The 23,877-nt window shown below is 37.6% G+C and overlaps 1 protein-coding gene across 2 annotated transcripts in view; it reads left to right on the forward strand.

Annotated features, from left to right (window-relative positions):
- The window catches only part of SCFD2 (sec1 family domain containing 2), a 511,989-nt gene that overhangs the window by 57,032 nt on the left and 431,080 nt on the right, over nt 1-23,877 (forward strand). For both annotated transcript variants that reach the window (XM_030922437.1, XM_010369016.2), the window contains exon 3: nt 16,356-16,483. In XM_030922437.1, the coding sequence (XP_030778297.1) occupies nt 16,356-16,483 (128 nt within the window). The remainder of the gene's footprint in view (nt 1-16,355; nt 16,484-23,877) is intronic.

The raw sequence follows: 23,877 nt of genomic DNA on the forward strand, positions 1-23,877 counted from the left end.
CCTCATTCACATACTCAACTTTTATATTTTTGCTGCTTGGTATTTTTTTTAATTGATTGATTCCTTTATAAAAATTTATTAATAATTCTAAACATACAAGAAAGTTGCAGAAATAGTATAAGAAACTTTTCTCTCCCCTGAACCATTTGAGAGTAATTTGCCAACATGATGGCCATCACTCCCAAATATTTTAGTATTTATTTCTCTCAAAGGGATATTTTCCAACATAATCATAATAAAAAATTAACAGGTACATTACTACCCTCATTAGAGTATAGATGTAGATTGTAGATTAGACAAGTTCCACCATTTGTCTCAATAATGTCCTTTGTAAAAGTGAAAGGATGTCAGTCAGAAGCACACGCTGCATTCACTTATCATGCCGTCTTAGTCTTCAGTCTTCCCATAACATTCATGATCTGGAAAGTTTTGAAGAGTACAGACCAGTGATTTTGGAGAATGTTCTTCAGTTTATGTTTGTCTAATGTTTCCTCACAGTTAGATTCAGGTTATGTATTTCTGACAGGAATATCACAGAAGTGATGCTGTGGGTTTTTTTTTTTAGACGGAGTCTCATTCTGTCGCCAGGCTGGTGTGCAGTGGCGCGATCTCGGCTCACTGCAACCTCTGCATCCCAGGTTTGAGCGATTCTTGTGCCTCAGCCATTGAGTAACTGGGATTACAGGCATCTACCACCATGCCTGACTAATTTTTGTATTTTTAGTAGAGATGGGTTTTGCCATGTTGGCTAGGCTGGTCTTGAACTCCTGGCCTCAAGTGATCCACCTGCCTTGGCCTCCCAAAGTTCTGAGATTGCAGGTGTGAGCCACTGCACCTGGCCTGCTTATTGCATCTCATCAGGTGGAACATAATTTAAATTCGTCCACTTACGGTGATGTTAGCTTTGGTCACTTGAATAAAGGAGGCATTTTAAGATTATGTAAATAGTCTCTTCCTTGTCAAATTTTAATCCACTGCTTTAGCATCTATTAATGTGTCTTGGCTGAATTATTTCTGTGATGGCTGAAAATTATGATTTTTCCAATTCTATCATTTTCTTTACATTTCTTCATGTTTTATGGTAAGATAAAGCTCTCTGTTCTCCACATGTATGTATGTATTTTTTATTTGTGTATATTAGCATAAACTTTATTCAATGGGTTATAACTCATTTTTTATTATTTGCTTTGATGTTAATTTTATCCCATATTTGGTCAATGAGATCCCCTGACTTCCATGTCTTTTTGATATATAACCATCATTCTTTGAGCATTTTAATACTTTCTGGTATATTTTAAATTCATCTTGTATCTATCCTAACTAGTCCTGGAATCAGTCATTTCTCTAAGAGCACTAATTCTTTTTCGTGGAAAATTGTATTTAGATACCAAGATCTGGGCTCTCAGTGTGCTTGCTGCTTTTGAGGTGTCACTGTTCCCAGGGCCTCACAGTGGACACAGCTAAGGAATTTATATATATATATATATATACACACACACATACACACATATACACATGCACATGTATTTACATTGATCATTTTTTTTTTTTTTTTTTTTGAGACAGAGTCTTTCTCTTTCACCCAGGCTGGATTGCAGTGGCACTATCTTGGCTCACTGCAGCCTCTGCCTCCTGGGTTCAAGCAATTCTCCTGCCTCAGCATCCCGAGTAGCTGGGACTACAGGCGTGTGCCACCACGCCCCGCTATTTTTTTTTTTTTTTTTTTTTTTTGTATTTTTAGTAGAGACACGATTTCACTGTGTTAGCCAGGATGGTCTCGATCTCCTGACCTCGTGATCCACCCGCCTTGGCCTCCCAAAGTGCTGGGATTACAGGCATGAGCCACTGTGCCCGGCCGATCTTTATTTCTATGCTAATCTCTGTATATTGAGAACTATGAGTTCCCAGCAATACTTCCAACTCTAAGCAAGCATCTCAAGGATTCATTTAAGTTTTTCTCTTTGCATATTTGTAACTACTTCTTGAACGGTGAGTAACCTGTCCCTCTTATCCCTCAATAAGTTTACTTAGTTTGCTCGGTCTCCTGTATTTAACCGATATAGTGTCAACATTCCTGCCTTTTTCTCCTCCTCTGCGTGGATGCTGCCTCCATCATTCCTGGTCTCCAACATAAATGCATCCTGCCCCATGCTCTGCATGGAGAGTTCATACCATTTAGGCTTTGATATTTTGGTTTGGCCTGCTTCTGCACTGGACTCCTCTTCACCCCTCTCAGTCTGCTCACTTGCTCTGGGCTGCCACTGCCATAGTGCATCATACTCTTGGTGTGAGTATCCTTCTCACTCCACTTGGCCTTTGACATCCTGAGCCAGGCTGCAGCTGCCCACCCCTACACAGACACCTTTCTCATCCTACTTTGGCTCTGCCACCCTGGGTCAGACTGCTGCCACCCTCCATCCCATGTGGATGTCCCCTCATTCTGGTTGCAATCTGATGCTCCCACCCACCTTCTTGGGCCCTTCGTGCAGACATCTTCCTCTTCTTGCTTAGATCCCAACACCCTGTATTCAGCTACCAACCCTCCCCAAGATGATACCCCCTCAACCCTCTCAGGCTCTGACACTCTGTGCGAACATGTTTCCAGCCTGCTCATTACATGAACTCTGCTGCTGTATCAATACAACTCCCTTCTAGGCTCCAACTAATGGCATTTGGATTAAATTATGAAGTTTTTTGTTGTCATTTGTTTTTTTCTTATTTGGACTTTATTATAAAGACAGGTTTTGCTTGTTTGTTTCTAAACTTAAGTGATCAGTACCTACTTACAGCCTCATTCTAAAATAATGCCTGTATACTTGAATAGTCATGGGTTTAATTTGTTAGTTAAATTTTCTGTGATTTACATTAAAATAAATACAGATTAATGGCAACTAAAGATGTTCATCTGTGGACCTATGAAGATCAGGTTGCTAACCACATCTTTAGGACATCTCAGCTCACTGCAAGCTCCGCCTCCCGGGTTCACGCCATTCTCCTGCCTCAGCCTCCTGAGTAGCTGGAACTACAGGTGCCCGCCACCTCACCCGGCTAGTTTTTTGTATTTTTTTAGTAGAGATGGGGTTTCATTGTGTCAGCCAAGATGGTCTCGATCTCCTAGTGATCCACCCGTCTCGGCCTCCCAAAGTGCTGGGATTACAGACGTGAGCCGCCGCGCCCGGCTATTTTCATTCTTTTGATCTTGGTACTTGACAAAACTCATAGCAAGACTGCATATGTTCTAGGAATGAGAAGATATTTTTTTCTTTTTGTCTGGTACATCGTTTTAAATAGGAGAGGTGATGGTGACTATCCTTGCCTTATTTCTGATTTTAAGGGGAATATTTCTAATGTTTCCCCATTTATAATGATGTTCACAGTAGACTTTTTGTAGATTTTTTTTTTTTTTTTGAATCAGGTTAAGGAAGCTCTCATTCTAATTTACTAAGATTTTACAAAATGTTTTAATCATGGGCTGGGCACAGTGGCTTATGCCTGTGATCCCAACACTTTGGGAGGCTGAGGCAGGTGGATCACTTGAGCCTGGGAGTTCGAGACCAGTCTAGGCAACACGCTGAAAACACTGTCACTACAAAAAATACAAAAATTAGCTAGGTGTGGGGGCATGTGCCTGTTGTCCCAGGTGTTCAGAAGGCTGAGGTGGGAGGATTGCTTGAGCCTAGGAGGTCGAGGCTGCAGTGAATTGTGATCATGCCACTGCCCTGTGGCCTGGGTAACAGAGTCAGATCCTGTCTCAAAAAAAAAAATAAAATAAAAATAAAAATAAATAAAATTTTAAATCATGAATTGGTGTTGAAATCTGTGAAATGTTTCTGCTGAATCTATTTAAAAGATAGTATGTTTTCTTGTCATCTGTTAATGTGGCAAGTTGTATTTATAGATAGTCTAAGACTGAATCATTCTAGCATATTTTGCATAAACTCAGCTGCTTTGTCATGGTTTGCCATTTTTTCATATACTTTTCCATGTATTGATGTTTTCTTCTTTCATGCCCCTTTAGTATCCTAAAAAACATCTGGACGAAGTGACTTAAACAAAAAGCTTCCTGTTAAACATTGTTTGAACTGAAGGGTTAATGTTACTTATGCTTTCTGAACCTTAGCCCCCTCATCTGAAAATTTGGTTATAATAATGCCTACCATATATGCTTGTAAGACTCAAACGAGATAAAAATAAGTCAAAAGTCTTGTATAGTGACTTCCCTTTGAGATTTCAGATTTACCTACTTATTTTTATTTTTATTTCTTCTAGAAAGCTATCAGTAAATCTCACAAAATACATTCCAACGATGCCTTTCAATTCATTTACTTATTCAGATCATTTGCAATTGATAAAATGTGGTATCTAGAACCTTCTTTGTTTATTGCTGGTCTAGATTGTACTTGAAGCTCAGTCCTGTGTCTTTTCTTCTGTTTTTTACTCCTTCTTCTTCCTTCTTCCTTCTTCCTTCTTCCTTCTTCCTTCTTCCTTCTTCCTTCTTCCTTCTTCCTTCTTCCTTCTTCCTTCTTCCTTCTTCCTTCTTCCTTCTTCCTTCTTCCTTCTTCTTCCTTCTTCCTTCTTCCTTCTTCCTTCTTCCTTCTTCCTTCTTCTTCTTCTTCTTCTTCTTCTTCTTCTTCTTCTTCTTCTTCTTCTTCTTCTTCTTCTTCTTCTTCTTTTCTGGCTAATTCTTTGTGATTTGATTGAATGGTGCAATCCTTATTTTTGTTAATCATTTATGTTTTGGTGGGTCATGGCTCTCAAGTGCATTTTACCTTCAAGAATGGGAGAGCTTCTAGGAAAGTGTTGTTAGAATTATTGTCATCTGTGTCACCTAGAAAGGCAGCGAGTCTTCTCTCTTTTTTTTTAACTGTCACAAACATGTAAGCATGTACACACACACAGGCACATTTGTAGTAATTTTCTAGGTTATATTACGTTCTTAAGGAGAGTGAATACAGAAACAAAAGTAAGAGGGAAGTTAGAGTTTTTGTGGTGAGAAAAGGAGTATTGCAAGGTGGGTTAGGGTTGGAGATAGAGTGCCTGACTGTTGTTGTATCTTCTCTTGGTGAGGCAAGCTTCAAGAACCTTTCCCATGTGTCATAATTTTATTTTCTCTACTTTCCTAGGCCTTATTTGACTAAGACATAGTTAACTAATATCAATATTAGTATTAACAATATTTTCTTGTTTTCTGTTTCTTTGATGCTCTGGCACCTGGAGTCTAGTAACAGCAAACAACTAGCCAGGAAATGAGCCTCTTATATGCAAACTTATCAATCAGACCTCACCCCTCTTTCCTCTGCTGGGCTCTTATGCTCCCAGCCAATACTCCCCTGCCCTCGTCACCCCAGCGCCAGGTACCAGACAACCAGAGCCCACAGAAACGATTTAAAGCAGCAAATCCTAAGCTCCCACAGCCGGCTTACCCTGCCTTGGCCATTCCTTCCCACAGAATCCACAATAAAGGCATGTGCCTATGTTTTTCCCTTGTTCCCTCTGCCTCCTGACCAACCCTGGTGCTTCCCCATGTGGCCCTGCCTGGCATGCCATGCCTCCTGTTTCAAGGGGTGTGTGAGTATAAGAACTTCTTCCTTTTTGACAGTCATTTCTGTCCCTGTGTATCCTGGAGATATATATATATATATATATATATATATATATATATATATATATATAGATTTTTTTTTTTAAGAGACAGGATCTCACTCTGTCACCTAGGCTGGAGTGAACTGGTATGATCAGAGCTCATTGTAGCCTCAAATTCCTGGGCTCAAGTGATCCTCTTGTTTCAGCCTTATAAGTAGCTAGGACTACAAGTGTGTGCTACCATGCCCAGCTGATTTTTAATTTTTTTTGTAGAGATGGGGTCTTGCTAGGTTGCCCAGGCTGGTCTTGAACTTCTGGCCTCAAGCAATCCTCCCGCCTTGGCCTCTCAAAGTGCTAGGATTATAGGTGTGAGCCATTGTGCCTGGCCCCGGGTATATTTTTAAATAGTATTGAAGACATTTATTAGGGGATGGTGTGCTCCTAGTCCACAAGGTTGAATGTGAGTGTAAGTTGTTCAATGCCTTCCTAACTTTGCTATTCCTTGTGGGAAATATTCAAGACCTGTGTGCTTGTTATCCCTGTATTTGGGGTTTTTACTAAGAATTCCTGTCTCCTATTTTAATAGGGTAATTGTGGCTGCAAAAATTTAGAAGGAAGCCTGAAGATTCCTCTTTTCTCTGTTCCTTAGGCCTGGAACCTTTTGAAGTGGTTTCCCAGGTTTTTGGATATCATGGAACACAGAAATTAAGTGACAACATAGAGCCCTCTACTTTTGTCACACAATACACACATATACACACACACACACAGAATTATTTATCTTACTATACGGAAAATGCTTTAAATAGAATGTGTTTTATGGATTGACTATAATGCAAAAAGAAAGACCAGGCACGTTGGCTCATGCCTGTTATCCCAGTATTTTGGGAGGGTGAGGTAGGAGGATGGCTTGAGCCCAGTTAGAGACCAGCCTGGGCAACATAGTGAAAACTCATCTCTGCAAAAAGTAAAAAAAAAAAAAAAAAAAAAAAAAAAAAAATTACCTGGGCATGGTGGCATGCACCTGTAGTCCTGGCTACTCAGGTGGGAGGATCACTTGGGCCAGGAAGTCTAGGCTGTAGTGAGCTGTGATTGTGCCACTATAATCCAACCTGGGCTACACAGGGAGACCCTGTCTCAAAAGAAAGAACTACTGTATATTCTTTCCTCAGAGTTGTAACACTTCAACACTGTTCTATATTTCTAGAGTATCAAAGGAGATGGTACAAAACATCTTAACAAAATCTATGGGAATTAAGATAGTTAATAATAGGAGCAATGCAAATTCCTATTTCAGCTGAGCCAAAACTCAAGCTAGTTTTTAATCAATTGGCTATTATCAATGAAGAGAAAACAAGCTATAATAATTTTCCACACATCAAGTTTTTCCAAAGCTTTGAAGCTTCATACAAATGTGCATATAAACACAATGGTGTCACCTACCAAATTGATAGGTACCAGAGTCACTGTATAATCATTGCATATAAGATTATGCTGATTGAAATGAACCTTCTTCATGGAAGTGAGTGACAGAAGAGTGAAGCAGGCAGATACCTTTGCTTCTAAGAGCCTCTATAAAACTGTCACTAACTCTTTGTCTTAGAGTTTCTTGACATATGAATTAATCCTAAACTTTCCATGGCTTGAATTTGAGCCAGAACACACAGATGTAATCAATCTAGCCTAGAGTTCCTCAGTGGAGCAAGTGCTGTTCTGTGTACTGGGTCATGTACTAACCTATAGGAACTCAAAGTATATCTTTTAGAGTCAGAAAAATGTGGCAGAGAGGGGATATGTGTTTGGTTTTTAAGTAATCTAATTGTGTTATTGATTTAAAATCCTCATACTGAGTTAATCCATTTATGCATTAGAAATCCATATGAAAAACAGTCTTTCTTATGCTTTACTCTTTTCTAAGAGGAAATTATTAAGTTTGTGTTGATTATAGTATTATCATTAATGAACTGATAGAGAGTAGGAATAAAAAATGTTTACACTGAGATGAAGCTCAAATACTCTGTATTTTATATGATGGTTAAATAGTTAATATGTTGTTATCTAGTCTGTTTTTTAAGGGTGGATTATTTGTGCCTCCCCTTTGTAGACCATATAGGGTAACTTTTTGATGTTGCCATGCCATATGTAAACTGTCATGGTGCTGGTGGGGGTGTCTTTTAGCATACTAATGCCTTATAATTAGCGTATAATGAGCAGTGAGGACAACCAGAGGTCACTTTCATTGACATCTTGGTTTTGGCGGGTTTTGGTCGGCTTCTTTACTGTAAGCTAAAACAGCCTACAGTAAGGTCTTCATGATCTGTATCTTGTGCTGACCTCCTATCTCATCCTGTGACTTAGAATGCTGAGCCATTTGGGAATGCAGCCCAGCAGGTCTTAGCCTTATTTTACCCAGTCCTTATTCAAGATGGACTTGCTCTAGTTCAAATGCCTCTGACAAGCCCAGGTTAGGTGTTGCACTTTACCAGAGTTCCCAGTCTCTGTTTTGGAGTGCGCTTAGTTTCACCTTCCCTGCTAGATGGCTAGCTCCATGTGGGCAGGGTATGGGAGGCTGCTCACAGCCATGTTTCCAGCATCCATGCCCAACTCACAGAAAGTGCTTATATTTTGAAAGAAAGAATGAACAAAGAGCTGCTTTCCAGTGCCAAGGGACTTTGTCATATATCTTGCACTTAGCTGCTTTTGTTTCTATTGAGATGAAGATTAATTGGTACATTTGTTAAAGATGAGATAATTGTTTTAAAAGGTAGTCAAAAGGAAAGATGACTATTGAAGCCTCTGTGAATAATTTAATTAGAAAACCTACCTTCAGAGCTCATTAAGCTCACCCCTCATGGAAGCCATTATTCCCTGCTGTGAAAAACTGATTCAGCTTGTCCTCTGTTTAAAATTAGTTGAAATTGTTTGGGGTTTTTGTTGTCATTGTATCTCTGATGGAATACTGTGACTATTATTGCATATCCTGTGATTTAGCTTAACTTCCTGTGCATGCCATGAAGAAACTCTCTAAGTTTAGTCACAAGATAATGGTGTGCATTCACATTTCACCCTCATCTCTTAATTGCATGCCTTCTACTTGATTGAAGTGTCACCATGATTCAACATTCGGCCACCTTTTAAAAATTTGGCTGTCTTCTATTTATTTTATTTGGTGATGAATATTTCCTGTTAGTTTCTAGCAGACTGCATTTGACATTTCATACGTGCCAACCCAAGGCAACTTCTAAGATTTCATTCAGGGTTGAGTAATTCTGGTGAATAAAGAGCCAGGAATGAACTGAAATGACCATATTTTCATGTACAGAAGTTTCTTGAAAGACCTTAAAGAGCTGTTTGTAGCAGATTATTATTATGTGCATGTCATTGGTCTTCTTCAAACATGACAATTTATAAAAATAGTTTGATTTTTAAGGATTCAGAATAATTTATCAAAAAATGACAATTAGTATGTCATTTTAAATAGTTACTGAAAATATAGAAACTACTTATATTTCACAGAATAAATATTCTACTTTCGTGTTGTAAATTTCAAGGAATTTATTTTAACAAATTAAATTGTATTCTAGTAGCTACAATGGATTCAGTTTATCTCTTTTGAAACCATGATATTAAAAGCAGAAAAAGGGAATAAATTGTTTAATTTATATTCCACAAACTGTTGGTGATTTTTTTGTTGTTGTTAATTCTTTTTATTGCTATCACTGGACTTGTGAAAAAGAAAAAGAGGTTTAATAAAAGAAATAGCAGCATGGGATATTCACTCATCTTTTGCTGACCTTTGGAAAGTTAATCAAATTTGTACATGTGGAGTTTGAGTACCATAGCATAATGGAAACCTTATTTTTACTTTTTATTGATTTTTTTTGAGACAGTTTCACTCTTGTCTCGCAGGTTGGAGTGCAGTGGCGCAATCTCAGCTCATTGCAACCTCTGCCTCCCAGGTTTAAGTGATTTTCCTACCTCGGCCTTCTGAATAGCTGGGATTGCAGGCATGTGCCATCACGCTCAGCTAATTTTTGTATTTTTGGTAGAGATGGGGTTTCACCATATTGGCCAGGCTGGTCTTGAACTCCTGACTTCAGGTGATCTGCCTGCCTCGGCCTCCCAAAGTGCTGTGATTACAGGCATGAGTCACCACACCCTGCCTGGAAACCTTGTAAATATAGCTTGTTGGGGACCCAAGGAATCTCAGAAATTGGCATTTTAGTTCAAACCTTTTATTTTACAGAATAGTGTAGAAATATGGTAAACAGATGGATTTTGGAGTTTGCAGGAACCTGAGTTCAAACCCTAATTTACTAGGCATGTAATTTGGGTAAACTATTTTATCTCATTTAGAATCAGTTTTTTCACTTATGAAATGGGGTCAGTGACACTCATCCTGAAAGGCTGTTGTTATTAAATGAGATAATACAGTCATGCTGCCTGTGACATAGTGAGTTTTCAATAAGTGAAAATGATAACATTAGTAATACCTGTAAGGGGATATAAAACACCAAAAAGACTAATTAACCAAGTTGCAGAAGCAGCCCATTGGCACTTCCAGTAGTGGACCTGAGCTCTATCCCTCCTTTTTAATTTTTGTAATATAATGAAATGTTAAGCAGTCATTTCATTTTGTCTCATTTTTATCAGTGTCAAAATAAGTAGAGACGGCTGGGCCTGGTGGCTCATGCCTATAATCCCAGCACTTAGGGAGGCCAAGTCAGGTGGATCACCTGAGGTCAGGAGTTTGAGACCAGCCTGGCTAACATGGTGAAACCCCATCTCTACTAAAAATACAAAAATTAACCAGGCGAGGTGATGTGTGTCTGTAATCCCAGCTACCCAGGAGGCTAAGGCAGGAGAATCACTGGAACCCGGAAGGTGGAGGCTGCAGTGAGCTGAGATCATGCCACTGCACTTAGGCCTGGGTGACAGAGCGAGACTCCATCTCAAAAAAAGAAGAAAAAAAAGAAAAAAAAAAAGTAAAGGCTTTCCCCTTCTTTCTTTCCCAAGGACATGTTGTACATAGAGTTAGAGCTAGATTGGAAATAATACCCGTAAGGCAATTTAGACTAGTTTTTTTGCCTTTTCAGTTATATGAATGATATATATGTAGAATGATTAAAATTTATCAAAGTCTTCTTGGAGGGAAACATTTAAGGAAAAAGGCTGAATAAAAGTGGAAAATTAGCACTGTGTAGCCAAGTGACTGTCAATGGCTGATGGTGACCCACAAGGGGAATAGTATGATATTGCTTACAACAAAAGTGTGCAGAATTCTTAGAGCTTTACCTGCTTTAGGAATTAATGTGGATCTACTTTACTCTTCACTCCATTCCATTCTGTCCTTTATGGGACCCACGTGTGAACTTAAAAGATAGTATGGATTCGAAAAGAAAACCAACATGAAAAGTGAAAAACAATTGACATTCTGCATAATTGATACTCTTTGATGATTTGCATAATATAAGCATGGCATGGTATAAGTATTAAGATTACCGGGTTTAGAAGCCATTTGCCTCAGTTGTGATTTTGCCATTTACAGATTGAGGGTACTTAAATCAGTCAGTTGCCTCTCTGAGGCTCTTTAAATTGGATTTAAGAAGCCTCAGATAATAGTTTAGCTCAGGAGGTGAGGATCAAATGAGATATAAGAAGTTTTGTAAATTCTGAATTGCTTTTGAAATAGAATGGAGTGATGGTATTTGAAACTATATTTAACATTATATTTTGTTTATCTTTCAAAAATTTTCCTCAATTTGTCCATCAGGAAAAAAAAAAAAAAAACTATTTTAGGGTGGGCCTGATTATTAAAAAGATGTTGACCAGCTGTTCCTGAACTTAAGACAAAAGATTAAGCTAGATGAACGAGATTTATAGTAGAACACAAAGGGTTTAGGTATAAATAGAGTCTAATCACAGTTTTGATTTGTTTGAAGCTGTAGTGTTTTTCTCAGGAATATTATAAATTTTTCTTTAGGTGCTTTTAAAAACTAAAAATAGATTTTTCATCTGTCTGTATTGGGTTAGGTAGAGTCCTGCTGAGGATATAAAGATGATTAATATTACCTCTAATGTTTGCTTCTGACCCAAGAGTTGTACAACCATTTAATAAGCCAGTCTGGAAATAGAATAGAGAATCTGAACTCCTTGTAAAAGTAATAATTGTAGCTTTAAAAGGTCCTACAGAAATTTGCAATAATTAAATTGAAGAGATAAGCTGAAACAAAAATCATTGCTTAAAAATCTTTGTAAGAAAAACACTAACTTCCTATAGCTGTCAGTTTTGAAGTAAGCTATAGTAAACTTCTTAATTTTATTCCTGAAAAATAAAAATTCTTTATATCAACTTGTCATCTACAGGAGATTGCTTGAGTTGGAGTTTTCAGTGTGTATGAATTCTACATTATTGTTGACCTTTTCATATTAGAAAATGAAGCTGCTGACAGTGATTGTACATATATGTACACAAGTCGGGGGGAAGACTACTGCAGTTATACAAAAGGCTTCCTTCTATATCTTACAAGAAAATTCTGCCCTTTAATTTTTCTTTATTACTGCTGCTACTGCTGCTACTACTGCTGTAGTGCTTATGTGCCAGGATTTGCTCTAGGTGATTTGATGTATTAGCCCATTTGATTCGTATAACAGCTTACTGAATATGTACTATTACCGTCCCCTTTTAAGAGAGGAGAAAACATGTACAGAGAGAAGAAGTCCTTTTAGGGACATAGAGCTAGTAAGTGGCAAAATGTCACCTTGTATTGTTTAGTCCAGAACGTATGCCCCTGCCACTCTGCAGTCTTGCCTACTACTAATCTACCACATTGGCCGTTGTGTATAGTCCTCTCTGTATTGCTTATTTCCCCAGTAGGAAAACAGAAAGTTTTACACAATTGGAGATGATAAAGAATTACATACAATCCGCTATTGCAATTACAGTGTGGATTTCAATTAACTTTTCTTGACATAAAATTTAATATCAGGAATTGATTTCATGTGAAAATTCAGTTATATGAAATATTGCCTATTGGATCAACTTTTATGAGCATATTAGAGAAAGGCAGTGACTTAACTCCCATGCTCAACTCAGATGCTGATATAGGTGTACATGTGTGAATTACCACATTGCAGTAATAGAATGACTTGGTGAAGAAGTGGGTGCAGGAGATAAAAGAGATACCAGTAAGTATGACTTTGACCTTCTTCAGTGCCAATTATTCAGAGAACCTTATTTAACTTGTAAATGTTCCCTTGATAAACTTAAAATGACCATGTGTAATGTGAAGTTAGTATTATGTGTTTAGAAAACTCTTTAGGACAGGAAGTAGGCATTAGGAACTCTCACACTTATCTAGACATTCAGTTTTTTTTTTTTTTTTTTTTTTTTTTGAGACAGAGTCTTGTTCTGTTGCCCGAGCTGGAGTGCAGTGACGTGATCTTGGCTCACTGCAACCTCCACCTCCCGGGTTCAAACGATTCTACTGCCTCAACCTCCTGAGTAGCTGGGATTACAGGCAAACACCACCACACCCAGTTAATGTTTGAATTTTATTAGGGGCGAGGTTTTTCCATGTTGGTCAGGCTGGTTTTGAACTCCTGACTTTGTGATCTGCCTGCCTTGGCCTCTCAAAGTGCTGGAATTACAGGTGTGAGCCACCATGCCCAGCCCAGAATTGTTTATTGTCAAAACAATTTTCAAGAAAACATGACCTGAGTATGCATCACTGCTAGAGATCATGGAAACTATGTATTTTTTCTAAAATGTTTTAATAGACAAGAGCCAGATGGTGACAAGTAACTTTCGTACATCTGTACTAATCAAAATTGTATGAATAGGCATACTCAGTGTAATTAAGTAAGTGAATTCATCCAATATATCACAAACTCTTGAACATAGTGAATTAAAGACCATGGATATAATACCACTTATAACAACAGTAATACTAGTAACAACTACAACCACCACCACACAACTTACATTTATTGTGAATCAGGAAAGTGCTTTAAATGAATTATATTATTTAATCCTACAACAACCCTGTGAATTCACTATTATAGCTCCCAACTCCACAGATAACAAAAAGAGAACATTAATTATGTGCACAGTTACACAATTAACAAGTATCATTTATTCAGTATTTACTGAGTATACCCACCAGAGATCTGTACTGTTCTAGGTAGTGAAGAATTAAAAATGAGTAAAACAAAGTCCCTGCCTTCATAGAAGGACCCCATCTTTTATGAGAGAGACAGACAACAAACAAATAAACATGGAAACATAATAAGTCAGCTGGTAATTAGAATTATGTAGAACAGTAAAGCCCAGTAAGTAGACAAGAGAGTGCTAGCATAAGGTACTGTGATAGGCGTTGTCACTTTTTTATGCAGGGCAGTAAGGGGAGACCTCTCTGATGAGGTGACATTTTAGCAGATACCTGGAGAGAGAGAGATATTTGTAGGAAGTGTGTTCCTGTGCTTGGAATACAGGAGAAGAATGGTCTAGGAGGCCATGTATTTGGAGTACGTGAGGAGGAGCATGGTTGGAGTTTGAACCCAGATTTATCTGACTCTAGAGTCCATAAACCACTACACCAATCTGATAGGGCAACCACAAAATTACCTAACCTGCTGTGATCTTAGAGACATATTAGCCAGATACATATTCTCATGGAAAAGAGGAGGGTGGTGACATTCTACTCTGAAAGTTCTGGGTTGCATTGAGGCTATGTGAGAAATCCCTGTGGTTTGTGGAGGGGTGTTTTTGAGACTAAAAGCAGAGAACAATTATGAAGCCTAAGTTTGGGAAACTGGGATTGTAGCTCCCATGCTCAGAATTCTTCCATGGTTCTTCAATTGCCTGCAGAGCTTTAGAGAAATTAAATAACTTTCTGAAAGCCTCATAGCAAACAGACCTGCTTTTGAATTATGATAAAGACTATATTTATAACTGCTGAGCTATGCTGTTCTTCTCAAAGTGTGAAATCAATCACATGCTCCTTGGCTTCCTGTCACCTACATATCAAAGTTGACCTGACTTGGCAAGGAATGCAGAACCCCCAGAGTGTGACTGCACCTTCTTTTATGCCCTCCTCCCACTGCCCCCTCCCCATGTACCTTGGCATGCAACAGAACGGTGCTCCTCAGGGTCATGTTCCTAGGATTTTTTGCATTCTGAAATGTCCTTCTTTCTCTTATTTTGTAACCAAGATTTTATATCTTTCTTGAAGACTTTTTTTTTTTTTTTTTTTTTTTTTTTGCCATTTTCCTTCCCAGATTGAGTTTTGACTTCTTCCCAGGCTGGTTTAAGAGCTTATATATCTTTGTACTTGCTCATCATTTCCAGTAGAAATCATTCCTTCAGTCCCTATCCTCTCAGCTAGGATTACACTTGCCTAAAAACCTATGCAAGCATTGACCATGGATTTTATTACCATACTTTTAAAGTAATTTCTTTGCTTTTGTATCTGCCTTGTCTTCTAAACTATGCCATTCAAAGCTTTTTAAAAATCTATATCCTAACCAAATATAGGGCCTGGCATGTAGTTTACCTGCTTACTTAAATTAAACTTAAGAATATTAGATGCAGAGTTATAATGATGACAGATTCAATCAGATTAAAACAAGTGGAGTATATTGAGCAGTAATATTAGTTCATTATGGAAAAATAGATGATAATAAAAACTGTTCAATGAAAGATTATAATGTGTCAGGCATTAAACTCAGTGTAAAAATATATTATTCTATTATTCAAGATCAAATTCACACTTGGAAGATATGTCTTATTAGGTATAACTTTAAAACTAAATTAAAATCTTAATAAATATAACTGTAAAACTAAATTAAAATCTTAATAGATATAACTTTAAAACTAAATTAAAATGTATTTATTTTTTAACTATTACTAAGTGAATAGTAGGAGAGTAAGTGAGGCTTTGATTGGAGGAAAAAGTCTTTAGAAAGGGACAGAAGTCATCCTTGTTTCTTTGTATTCAGTTTTTAAAACATTACTACAAATGTGTATACTTGGCTACATGGCAGAGATCTTCCGGAAAGAACACTGCCCTCATTTATAATTTGGACATAGCATGTTGGGTGAGACAGAGGGCTATTGGGGAAGTGAGCCCAGATGAGACCTTGCATATAATGCAGTGCTTCGTGCTGTTATCAACAGTTAATTGTAAAGGTTTTAGCAAGTACCATCCTTCCAACCTAAGGCACAAAGTGGGATACTTCAGTCCATGGTTACTTAGTATAATTCCTGATTTTCATTTAGTAGGAAGTCTACTAATTAGGAAGTCTATTGAGTAATTTTTGAATGAAATGCTATTGCTGATTGCTTTGTTTCTCAGACAGGTATTTAATCTCGAATTGATATAGTGCTTATAATCACTGATAAATCATTTTGAGACATGCATTTAATTTTGGCTTATATAACATTTATGTTACTCTAGTGATGTTGAGTTGCATTCTGAAAGATTTAAGTGCAAAATCTTTAAAAAAAATTTATCCATAGTTTTCCCACACTTCTCATCACACAGTACAGCTTTTCTTCCCTTTATTCACTTGATTTTATTGTTTCCTTAATTTCTCAATATTTTCTGCCAATGATGTGAATTAGGCATGCTTTAATCCTAATACTTAGAGTCTATCAGTAGGAAAGACTACATTAATGCTCAAAAATATATTTAAAAAAGTATTTTGCTCTCAATCCTTTCCAGTATCCAGTAGAAATTTAATCTGAAGCTCTTTTTGTGGTTTTCCTGCAGTGACACCACAGCCAAAGCCCTGTGGGAAGCTTTACTCAACACTAAGCACAAAGAGGCAGTGATGGAGGTTCGGAGACATCTAGTGGAAGCGGCAAGCAGAGAAAACCTGCCAATCAAGATGAGTATGGGTAAGCCTAAACCTAGGACACAGGCAGCCTCTGGGGAAGCTTATTTAAACCTGCTCTGAATTGTGGGCCAACCTAGACAACACGGAATCTAGGTTAAAGTAGTAACGACTTTTGTATACTGTTGAAAGAATAGGGAGGGAATATGTGCACACTGCCCTTGGGCTCAGCAATGACCACTTTTCTTAGATTCAGCTTTGGGAACTCCAGGAGAGTTTTTACTTACAAAGATTAGTTATTTTAGTTTCTTATTCATCTATTCTAGAACTATCAAAATTGGTCTGGACTACCTCTCCTTAATTCTATTCTACCCCTACTCCCTTTTTTCCTCATTCTTCCCCTATTCCCCTACTTATGGTGGGTAAAAGTTCTCTTATTACTTTTGAATTAGTGAATGAAATGGTACTGAGAAGACAATTGAGCAGACAGACATGGTCTGGCCTAGTCCCTCACCCTTGGAGTGCTAATTGTCAAGTCACATCAGTGTTATTTCTTCTTCACCAGGGATTACATACCTAACTTTTCTATTTCTCACTTTTTTTCACATCCACCTTTGTCTTTGGTATTAGATGAATATGATTGCAATGGAATTTAAGTTTTAAGTGGCCTTTATTCTTTTGATCAAAAAGTCAGAGAACCACAGAACTAATGTGTTGAATTTAGAAAAAAATTTGGCTTTTCATTTTTTTTGTTTTAAGAAATATTAATAATTTTATTGATACAGAAATATTTAAATACGGATATTGAATCTGGTTAATAGGTAGAATTTGTTTCTGGAAGCTTGCAAAATTTTATTTTTCTCTTTTAAAAATAAGATTTCTCTCTTATAATCTGTTCTTAGGTATTCAGTAAATATTAGTACATTTTACTGGATGGGAACATTTTTCTTTGCTGAGATTCATAGCCCAAGTTCTTGATTACACATGAAGGCAAAAATCAAACTAAGTTGAAATAGAACAAAATTTGGAAGTAGCAGAATATGGATGAATCTAGGAAGAAAAATGTTACAGGGTTATAACATGAAAAAAATGTGACTTTTGGTGCATTAGGTGACTATATTTGAGGGCTTCAAGGAATATAATGATGATAAGAAAAGTGAAATAACTAACCATTATTAAGAACTTACAGTATGCTAGGTCTTTGGACTCTTTACATGTGTTATCTTATTTCATTCTTAGAGTAATTCTATGAGGCATATACTATTAGTATCTCATTTTTCAGATAAGGAAACTGAAACAGAGAAAAATAAGTTGCCCAAGGCTATATATCGGATAAGTGGTAGGACTGGAATTCAAGTCCAAGAATTTTGATGCCACATAATTGCACTTTATTTATAAAATCATTCTAATTCATACACCCAATGCCAGAAGTGGTTTTAAAGGGTGAGAGCTCTTTTAATAGTTTTGAATTAATAAATGAACTATTATACTAAAAACAATTTAGCAGACAGACATGCCCTAGCCTGGCCCCTCACCCTTAGAGTGGGTCTCAAAGTTGCTACACTGAGACATCCTGGCATTTGACTATTAATTCTCTTTCTTTTCTTCCTCGTTTTTTCCTTCCTTCTCTCCCTCCATCTCCCATCCCCCTCTCTCCTTTCCTTTCCATAGCCCTAGGTACATATTAGTAGCAAGTGTGTTTACCTTACTTATTTACCTTACTGAGTGTCTTATTCTTAAGTATGTTGAAACAAGAACTAATTAATATTGTGAATTGACTGGACGTGGTGGCTCACGCCTGTAATCCCAGCACTTTGGGATGCCAAGGCGGGCGGATCACGAGGTCAAGAGATTGAGACCATCCTGGCCAACATGATGAAACCCTGTCTCTACTAAAAATACAAAAATTAGCTGGGAATGGTGGCGCTTAGTCCTAGCTACTCAGGAGGCTGAGACAGGAGAATCACTTGAACCTGGAAGGCAGAGGTTGCAGTAAGCTGAAATTGCACCACTGCACTCTAGCCTGGAAACCTGGAAGGCAGAGGTTGCAGTAAGCTGAGATTGCACCACTGCACTCTAGCCTGGCAACAGAGAAAAAAAAAAAAAAATTGTGAATCAAGGAAAGTAGGAATGCACAAAGGGTTCTTATGTTAAGGTTAATTTATATTGTGTTTCAGGGATACAACATTATGATACTATTATAGAGCATAAATCAATTTTTATTGCTCAATTCAGGACTCTTGAAAGAGCAACAAACTACTTTTCTAAAGGGCTGTATCTTTGAAAAATAATCAGAGCCAGAAATTTTTAAAAAGGCCAGGTAATCCCATAAGGAATTCACATTTAAATGTTTAAGTTTTCTGTCAACCAAAAAAAGATTTTTTAAAAAGATAGAATTGTTTGCTTAATCTCACAACTCTAGATAGGGGTTGGGGTGGGAGTGGGAGGAAGAAAGAAGGGAAAAAACAGAGGATTGTTAAAAAACTTCTGTTGTAAGAAGGACCAAAAAGATTGATTCAAAGCATACTCTATCCATGTGCTAACTGCTCTTTAGTAACAGATAGCACAGTATGATTGCCCATTTTTGCTTCATATCCCTAGCCAGAATTTCTTGTGTCTCATTTTCATATATAAACAGATTCATAACTATGAACAGTAAGGAAAAAACTAGAACTTGTAAACATAATAAAACATTGACTTTTGAAAACTGCCTATCATATAGCTTATCATATAGTGTTTAAAACTATAAAATATATTTTAAACTATGCACAATTCTCCCATCTTTGCTGTAGTTTCTACTGAAGTATAAATTTTTCTGACTGTGATAAAGGCTTCTAGTATTTTTGAGATGTTAAACAGATTTTAATTATAGACTCAGGATTCTCTTGTATTTAAATTTATGGGGAGGGATCACATGATTGAAACCTCAGATCTTAAATATAAAATTTCTCAGTACAAGGTAAATTCATATTAAAACACTATGAGCACCAAGAGAAATAAACATCATCCACTTAAAGGAAAAATGTTTAATTGCTAAAAGACGGAAAAAAATTCATTTTATCATTGCACATATAAACATGTCATCTTTCTGAGAGCTTGTTATTAAATTGTCAGTTAACTAAATAGATATGTTCCAGAAAAGTGACTTTTAAAACACTGAAATGGAATTGTATTTTTCCCACTGGCTTCCATAATGAAAAATGTACTCTGAAAGTAACAAAACAAACAGACCATAAGAAATCCATTTGTTTAAGTCTAAAATGGCTGCTCACAGAAGAAATGAGTAGATGATGTCCATCTCAAACTCTGGTACATTTTACGGAGAATCTTTCACTGGAATATGATTGTGGTTGAGGAACTTCATATATTTGTCCTATAGTTCTCCACAAAGTGGACATATTCACCAATGTTTAATGGGTGGCAGAAGTATTCTATTATATTAGAGCTGAAGTGAAACAGATATCTTTTTGATACTGTCTTTTCTTTGTAGCCAGAGTTCTTGAAAGAGTGTTCTATACTTGATGCCTCTGTTTCTTTATTATTTTCTTACTAATGTAGTGTAGTCTGGCTCATGACACTTTTTTGCTGGAAAGTCTCCCAGACCACTAAATGTAAGTACATTTTTGCCAGTCACCATCCTTCTTGACTTCTTTGCAGTATTCACTACTAGATTTTGCCACTTTCTTATATGTCTCTCTGTGTTTTCTGTGGCTTTAGCCTCTTCTGATTGTGATGGAGTACAAAGTCAATTATATCTGAGGGTGAATCACAGTTCTGCCACTTATTAGCTAAACTTCAATTCCTTTGTCCATAAAATGGGGGAAATAGCTATTTTCTGGAATTTTAAAGGAGAATAAAAGCTCTGAGTAGAGTGAAGTTATGACTATCAAACAAACTGGAATGAGTAAGCTATAGTTACAGTCTCTGTCTGTGGGAAAATCTACACGGGAAACTAAATTATAAGAAGGTTGTTTGGTGAGAGTGAAAGCAAAGCAAACAGATCAAGTTAGATGATTTCCCCTTTCTTTCTCGGAAATGTATTCATTCATTCTTTCCACTTCACTCATCTTTTTCTAGGCTTCATGCTAAATATCTCCCTTCTGATAAACCTATCTTTTTTTAAGCAGAATTCTGAATAGTTTTTCCATGTTTGGCCTCGTTATAATTCCATTGCATTCCCTCTTTCCTGCCTCTGTTCATTCCTCCTTGACTCCTCCCTGCACCACCAACATCCCCTTGACTGTATTTGGGATTCCTAATCCTCTGTGGTCACACTTTTATGGAAAAAATCTCTAGAGTTACATTTATAGATGATAATCTGATCCATTACAGTGTGATACTTCTTAATTGCTCTCCTAGTTCTGGGACATCTTAGTGTCAGTCCTATAAACTCACCACCATTGTCTCTTTTCCAGATTACATATGATGAGTTCTTTTAACCATTTGGGAAAAGACAAGCCTTTCCCACCTTTTACTTCTAGTTTTAAGTCACTGGCAGAGCTCTAGTTTGTTAACATCCCTCCTAAAATGTGAATTCCAGAACTCAACAAAGATGTTGTCTTGTTTTTCCCCTGTTTTGAACACTTCACTTGCTTCTTTTTTTTTTTTTTTTTTTTTTTTTTTGGGAGATGAAGTCTTGCTCTGTCGCCCAGACTGGAGTGCAGTGGCAAGATCTCAGCTCACTGCAACCTCCGGCTCCTGGGTTCAAGCGATTCTCCTGTCTCAGCCTTCCGAGTAGCTGGGATTAGAGGCCCATGCCACAATGCCCGCCTAATTTTTGTGTTTTATTTAGATGGGGTTTCACCATGTTGGCCAGGCTGTTCTTGAACTCATGATCCGCCCGCCTCGGCCTCCCAAAGTGCTGGGATTATAGGCGTGAGCCACTGTGCCTGGCCTTTGCTTCTCTTAATAAAGCCCCAGATAAGATTAGTGATTTTTGTTTTCCACCAATGCCACACTTACTTTCATTTCTGAATTTCAACATTTAGCAGTATTGACTTTGAAAAACAGCAATACATCAAAATACTTTAAAAATTTTATTTGATATGTGTTTTTAAAAAACAGCATTGAAATGTTCTACTTCCTGTTTTTGATACTTGAGTTCATCCAGTTCTGGCTGAATAACAGCTGTGTTTTGATCACGTTTATATTTTTTGCCTTCACGGGAAAAATTTTCTCTGGAATTAAGAGGAGTATGTGTGCATGCAAATCTCTTTGTTATGTGTGTGTAAGAGAGAGAGAGAGAGAGAGAGAGAGGCGGGGAGAAAGAGTGAGAAATGGGTGGGCAGATGGGGAGATTACCCAACTTTGCAAAAAGGGTAAGTTAAAACCTAGTAAGACTAACATACCATGTGATATATGGTCACTTATAAAAGATGAGAACATCTGACTGCCTCATAAGAGATGTATACTGATTATTTACTCACACACATCTTTGTTTTCATATGTTAGTTGATACCACAATTTGGAGAATGGGGAATGGAATTAACTTTTATTGAATAGCTACTTTGTTTCAGGTACTATAACAGAAGATTTGCATAGTTTGTTTCATTTAATGCTCCCAATAGTATAAATTTGGTAATTTTTTAAAACTCCCATTTCACATTTCACAGACAAGGAAAACTGAGACCACAAAGGTGAGGTTTCTTTTCCAGGATTACTGTGCCAATTGTTAAATTCCGCCTCTCAGATCTAAACTCCCACTTCGTGATGCTGGGGCTGGGACTTTCAGACTACACTTCAGCTTGCCCAGCTGGATCCCTGTCAGGCTATGCTAATAAGTGGAACTAGAGGGAAATTGCAAGCCTAGAGGGGAAGAAGCAGCCTTCTTCCTTTCTGCTTTCTGTGGACTTTCTTTCTGCTTGTGAGTGTCTTGCCAACAATGTATTCCTTCACCACAGCAGTGGCAAGTTTTTCCTGTGGTAGCAGCTGAATCCAGTGTGTAGTTCTTCTAACACCTGAAGAACTGCTTCAGGGCACCCTCTCCTCAGAGGTACCACCCCAGCCAAGTAGTGCTCCATTGTCAGAGGTTTGCATTTCAGTCCCTACGTTTGTAAGTTTTAATAATTTCAATCTCCTGCTTCTGTTTCCTCCACACTGGTGGTGGTAGCTACCTCTGTATAGTTGCTACTTCCCTGGTACCTTGGAGCTCTCTTTTTATCCATTCAATTACCCAGTTAACAGTTCTGTATGTTAAGTTTTCTCTGTTCATGTCACTGGTGTGTTTAATGTCTTCTGACTGGGTCCTGACTGATGGGTTACATAGCAAGTAAGCCAGAATACAAAGCTGGATCTGTCTGACTTCTATTATCAGGCCTCTCTTTAGAGAAAGGAATCAAACAACTAGGGATTGGGGGAGGTAGCATCTACAGAGCTACAAGCTCAGATATGATTATACCATGCCCCTGTTTAAAACCCTTTGGTGGGTCCCCATTGCCTCAGGATAGTATCCGAATGTCTAAGCATGCTATTTATAAAGATGGTTCTGCCTTCTAGTCTCATGCTTCACTCACCTATTCTCATTGCTTTCCCTCTCTATTACCTATTTCCCTACATGAACTTTTGCAGATCCAGGTCTTCGTTGTCTGTCTGAAATACTGTCATTTGGTTGTTCCTCCACATCACGCTCCACCCCTCTATATCTGTGCCTCTGGAGACTGACCTTCATGGACTGTGCCTCTCATTTGAGTTTGGCCTATGAGAGGCATAGGCAGGAGATTTAGAGGGTGAGAGGAAAGTATAGTTAGGATATTGTTTGCCTGGCTTCTTCCTGCCTGCATGCATTTGGCATGCCATCTTTTTCCTGCCAAGACCTTGACTAATATAACCCATCACTTTACAGTACACTCATTCGCACACAAAAATGCACATATTTCCTGTCAAAACTCATCTGATTCTTCATGACTAAATACAGATGTCACTTTCTCTGTGGAACCACATCTGATTCCCTGCTTTTCACTTCCTCAGCACGCTGAATTAATTGCTCTGGCTTCTAAGGACACACAGCTCTTTTTCTGGATGCCTTTTTAGCACTTACAATGATGTGATATAGTTAAGTTTGTGTGGATCAAAAACCATGCTAGACAGTGTACATGTCATGTCCTTCATTGACCATTGGCTTGGTACGTGGTGGGTGGCTTAGTGCTTGCAGTTTGAATGAATGGATTGCCTGATGAGTATAGGTGAGTAACAGAGAGACAATGAGTATTTCTATTTTCAATAGAAAGAGGCAGAAATAGTTTTCATTGAATTAATAATTAATAATTATTATTTCTATTTACAAATTTCCTTTCTGATACTTATTGTTCCTTTTGATGTCTCTCTAGCATCTGATCACGTCTTCTTTCTTGGGTTCTTTTCCCTTTGTCTTCATATCACTCTGCTCTTCTGATCTCTCCCTCTTTCTGATAATTGTTTTATGCCTTCTGTTACTTCTAGTTTCCTAGAAGGATATAGATA

The sequence above is a fragment of the Rhinopithecus roxellana genome, chromosome 2, assembly GCF_007565055.1.
Source record: "Rhinopithecus roxellana isolate Shanxi Qingling chromosome 2, ASM756505v1, whole genome shotgun sequence".
NCBI classification, from domain to species: domain Eukaryota; kingdom Metazoa; phylum Chordata; class Mammalia; order Primates; family Cercopithecidae; genus Rhinopithecus; species Rhinopithecus roxellana.